Source organism: Piliocolobus tephrosceles, chromosome 12 (genome assembly GCF_002776525.5).
Source record: "Piliocolobus tephrosceles isolate RC106 chromosome 12, ASM277652v3, whole genome shotgun sequence".
In the NCBI taxonomy this organism is placed as follows: Eukaryota; Metazoa; Chordata; class Mammalia; order Primates; family Cercopithecidae; genus Piliocolobus; species Piliocolobus tephrosceles.
In genome coordinates, this window is record NC_045445.1 from 38,515,805 (window position 1) to 38,520,762 (window position 4,958).

The 4,958-nt window shown below is 39.7% G+C and overlaps 1 protein-coding gene across 4 annotated transcripts in view; it reads right to left on the minus strand.

Annotated features, from left to right (window-relative positions):
* Positions 1 to 4,958, minus strand: part of PLS3 (plastin 3) — a 90,056-nt gene that overhangs the window by 17,082 nt on the left and 68,016 nt on the right. For all 4 annotated transcript variants that reach the window (XM_023202989.2, XM_023202990.2, XM_023202992.2 and 1 more), the window contains 2 exons: positions 3,038 to 3,167; positions 2,397 to 2,529 (listed from right to left, as the gene is read on the minus strand). In XM_023202989.2, coding sequence (XP_023058757.1) covers positions 2,397 to 2,529; positions 3,038 to 3,167 — 263 coding nt within the window. The remainder of the gene's footprint in view (positions 1 to 2,396; positions 2,530 to 3,037; positions 3,168 to 4,958) is intronic.

Below are 4,958 nucleotides of genomic sequence, written 5' to 3' on the forward strand. Positions count from 1 at the left end.
GAGTCTTTTCCACAAAACAGTAACATTAGTTGAGCATGAGATTCTTTCATTCACCAAATGTTTACTAAGTGCCTCAACAATAAGCCAGACACTATACTTAGTGCTGGTAGTACAGTGGCGAGAGAAAGATTGGGTAGGCTATAGTCTGTGACTCATTAGGAAAAAACTCATTTGGTAAAATCTAGATTTAGACTTTAACATTTTATTTTTTATTTTATTACTTTTTAGAGACAGGGTCTAACTCTGTCGCCCGGGCTGCAGTACAGAGGCCCAAATCATAGCTCGAATCACTGCAGCCTCGAACTCCTGGGCTCAAGGGATCCTCCAACCTCAGCCTCCAAGTACCTGGGATTACAAGTGTTAGCCACTATGCCTGGTTCTAACATATTAGATGTTCATAATACGCCCTAATAAATTTTATTCTACATAAAGAAGGCCATGCTTCTTTCCATGCAAAATTTAAATCTTAAATAGTTCAATATGATTATCTCTTATTATTTTTATATTATTTATTTTTTGAGTTCTGCAGGGTGAGTTCCCCAGAGAGAGAAACTCGCAGTCTTCTCTCTGTATTAAAACACAAGGGAGGCCGGGCACAGTGGTTCACGCCTGTAATCCCAGTACTTTGGTAGGCTGAGGCGGGAGGATCACTTGAAGTCAGGAGTTCGAGACCAGTCTGGCCAACATGGTGAAACCCTGTCTCTACTAAAAATACAAAAATTAGCTGGGTGTGGTGGTGAGCACCTGTAGTCTCATCTACTCGGGAGGCTGAGGCACAAGAATTGCTTGAACCTGGGAGGTGGAGGCTGCAGTGAGCTGAGATCACGCCACTGCACCCCAGCCTGGGCGACAGAGCAAGGCTCTATCAGAAACAAAAACAAAAACAAAATACACACATGAGAAATTATGTCTTCACTGCCTATAAATGGAACACAAAGGAAATATATATATACGTATTTTTATTTCTTAGACAGAGTAACCCAGGCTGGAGTTCAGTGGTACAAATCCTGACTCACTGCCACCTTGTACTCCTGGGCTCAAGTGATCCTCCTGCCTCAGCCTCTCAAGTAGCTGGGACTAAGGGCATGCAACCCCATATTGGGTTAATTTTTAATTTTTTTGTAGAGACAGGGGTCTTGTTTTGTTGCCCAGACTGGACCTAACTCCTGGCCTTCAGCAATCTTGCTGCCTCAGCCTCCCAAAGGGCTGGGCATAAGCCACCATGCCCAGCCTATCTTACATTTTTAAAATCAGCTTTTCAAACAAACAAAATGACCCTATTGCAAAAAGAAGAATTGTATATACTATAATATATACTGTCAGCCGGGCGCAGTGGCTCATGTCTGTAATCCCAGCACTTTGGGAGGTTGAGGCGGGCAGATCACCTGAGGTCTGGAGTTCGAGACCAGCCTGACCAACGTGGAGAAACCCCATCTCTACTAAAAAAAAAAAAAAAAAAAGCCGGGCATGGTGGTGCATGCCTGTAGTCCCAGCTACTCAGGAGGATGAGGCAGGAGAATGGCTTGAACCTGGAGGCGGAGGTTGCAGTGAGCTGAAATCGCACCATTGCACTCCAGCCTAGGCAACGAGAGCGAAACTCCGTCTCTCTCACACACTATATATATATATATAGAGAGAGAGTCATCTGAAATATGTCAACTGTACTACCCTAAGCACTTTGTATGTAGTAATTTACTTAATGCTCACAACAGCCCTGTGAGATAAGTATAATAACGGGGAGATCATAATAGACGGAAACTGAAATGCAAAGGGGTTGAGTATCATGATCACAGTTGTACCACTGAAGCGGTACAACTGAAGAGTGGCAGTTGTACTCTGAAGTGTTGTACTCTGAAGAGTGGCAGGACTGAATAGAAAGAACTCAGGCAGACTGATTATGGAGCATGCTATTAACCACTGTGTGACACTGCCTCTATAAACTGGAACATCGACTGACAGTGTTGACAATCTTGTGTTATGTCTGCCAAGATGCTGTTGGCTGTGGGGCAGCAGCAGTGGCAAAAGCATTTTTTAGAAATAGGTCATTGGAGAGTGAGAACTGAAGAGTAGCCTCTTTTTTTCTTTTGGAAGCTGTGGTACTTCAGGATAAACAGACACTGACATACTTAAGTTCAACAAAGTTGTAATGTTCTGCTGGCTTGGTGTTTAGAAGAAAATGGAGGCTGAAAGCTTCCCTATAAAAGAGGTTGTTGATCTATGGCTGAATTTTAGATTCATGGACAGACCTAGAGATTAAATGAAAAAGGCAGAAACTGGATAATTTTCCATTCTAATTATTTCTTGAGGTGAATCTGTCAAGCATGTATAAACAAATATATCAATTATATGGAAGGCTATTTTTGGATATCTGGATATAAAACAAGCTAACATCTTACCAAAGCACAATTCCATCACCAACAGCTTTGAACAGGTCATCGGTGTTAGGGTTCATTGGTATAACATGTCTACAATCAGGATCATTTTCCAAAGCTTTGTTTATCCAGTTAACAAAAGCATATTTTTCTTCCTCTAAAATTATGTTAAATAACAAGACATTAGTTCATACTCTAGGTTATTAACTATTTGACTCCAAAGCCTAAAATAGTTGTGCAGTAGTACTGAAAGTTAATGTGTCAGAAACATGTGGTTATTCTGTGTGGAAACCCAGACACTTGGATGCAGCACAGTGGTTATTAGGTATTACAAAATTAAGAAAAAAAAATAGAACACGTTAACCAGTCCTCAGAAAAGTTACAAAATTCCTTAAAAATTACACTTATATTATTGTATAATGCACTGTAATAAAGCCTATCATTACATGGATTGTATCCTGTCTCTTGCAAGCTAACAAAGCCATACAATAAACACTTATAATGCCTTTATGACAAGTATTTGTCTCAAGCCTAAATACATGTCATAAAGGACTTCTACTTTATTCTTAATTAGAAGGTAATGTTTTCCTAGAGCCCTTCCTTGACATTACAGCAACCGTCCCACTTAGCACATTGTGTTAACCTATTGCATATGAAATGATTACCTGAGTAAGAATGCTGTGTTCCTTCGCTGGACAACTCTGAAGTTCCGCCCAAAGCACAAATACCTTCTTTCCTGTTGATTGCTTTGCGGAAGGTCTTGGCAATATCACTACTTTTTACCTCTTGAAAAATCTATTAATTAAAGTAATTTTGTTGATTCACAATGAATTTCAAATTACATACAATAAGCATATTTATATTCTTTTATATCTTGATCACTTACGTTTTTCCCATAGCTGATGCTAAAAGATATAAAAAATTGGGCTTGAGTTTTTGAAATGCTAAACAAGTACTACGATACTGCTGCTGAAAATGAAGCACCAGAATGTCAATTGCACACACTTGTCAAAAACATTAAGTGCTACATGCATTGAATCCACTTTAAGCAAAAACTAATGTGGTTCAAAGGCACAGGTAAATCTGCTAATTTTCTACAAACAAGGAAGGCTTTATTCTTTTCCTGGAGAGAAAACATTGAAGAATCCCCCTTCTTTAATAAAAATTCTTTTTTTAAAATTTTTTTGTTATACTTTAAGTTCTAGGGTACATGTGCACAACGTGCAGGTTTGTTACATATGTATACATGTGCCATGTTGGTGTGCTGCACCCATTAACTCGTCATTTACATTAGGTATATCTCCTAATACTATCCCTCCCCCTTCCCCCACCCAATAAAAATTGTTAATGCAAAGAAAGATAAAATTTTATGATCTAACCGAAAAACTATTTTACAGTATAATAGGGTAGCTCATTAAGAATTCATTAAATCAAAAGTTACAGAATAATACGGTTAAAAAAAGCGTTAAGCTGGTAGTAATAGATGACTATCAAGAATAAACACCAAAAAGAAGCTTTTCAGTGATTGTCTTATTGGGACATTTAAGAAGTCCAGCTTCTCTTCACAGCAAGGAACATTCTAATTGTACAAAAGCAAGTTATAACAAAGTAAGTTTCACATCCTAGTACTGTGTAACCATCTGATTGGACATTCTAAAGTTCTGTCTATATTTTTCTGAGGTATTGGAATTTACCTAATTCCAAATGTGCTCCTGATCCACCAATGTGCATGGCTAAATTAGTCAAAGCCAGTAAAACAGGAGCAAGATGTAGAAGTTGTATACAACTTTCTTTAAATGGTGTTTAGAATCCCGTTTAAGTGGATTCATTGAAAGAAAACTTAAGACTTAATGGAAAAGTTGCTGAACAAATGCAATTCAAAGACCTTTAACATTCATGACAAATATGCATTCACACACACATCTCAGGAGGATGCAGCCTATGTCTGCAGTTCACAGAACAGGGTTACAATACACATAACAGTTCAGGTTGTATGTGTCAGAGCAGGCACGAGCAGAAGCAGAAATCCAGCCCAAGCTATACTAACCAAGCCTTGTGTCTTGCACAGGACTGTGTCAGGCCGAAAGGAGTGCCTTGTTGTATTTCATCTTTCCAGGAAGGCACCTTTTTGTAATTAATCCATCTAGAGAAAGTGACTTTTAGTAACTGGTAGAAAAGTTGCTGTATGTGTTGTAGTAGCCCTATTATTTAGTCATCTTTTCCTGTTGCCTTTCTTAAATCCTAACTTTCTTTGGACTTACAAATACAATTCTGCTTGAGAGAATAGTTAGTAAGAGTTAAATTTTACAAAATCGCCGGGCGCGGTGGCTCAAGCCTGTAATCCCAGCACTTTGGGAGGCCGAGACGGGCGGATCACGAGGTCAGGAGTTCGAAATCATCCTGGCTAACACGGTGAAACCCCGTCTCTACTAAAAAAATACAAAAAGCTAGCCGGGCGAGGTGGCAGGCGCCTGTAGTCCCAGCTACTCGGGAGGCTGAGGCAGGAGAATGGCGTGAACCCGGGAGGCGGAGCTTGCAGTGAGCTGAGATCAGGCCACTGCACTCCAGCCTGGGCAACAGACGGAG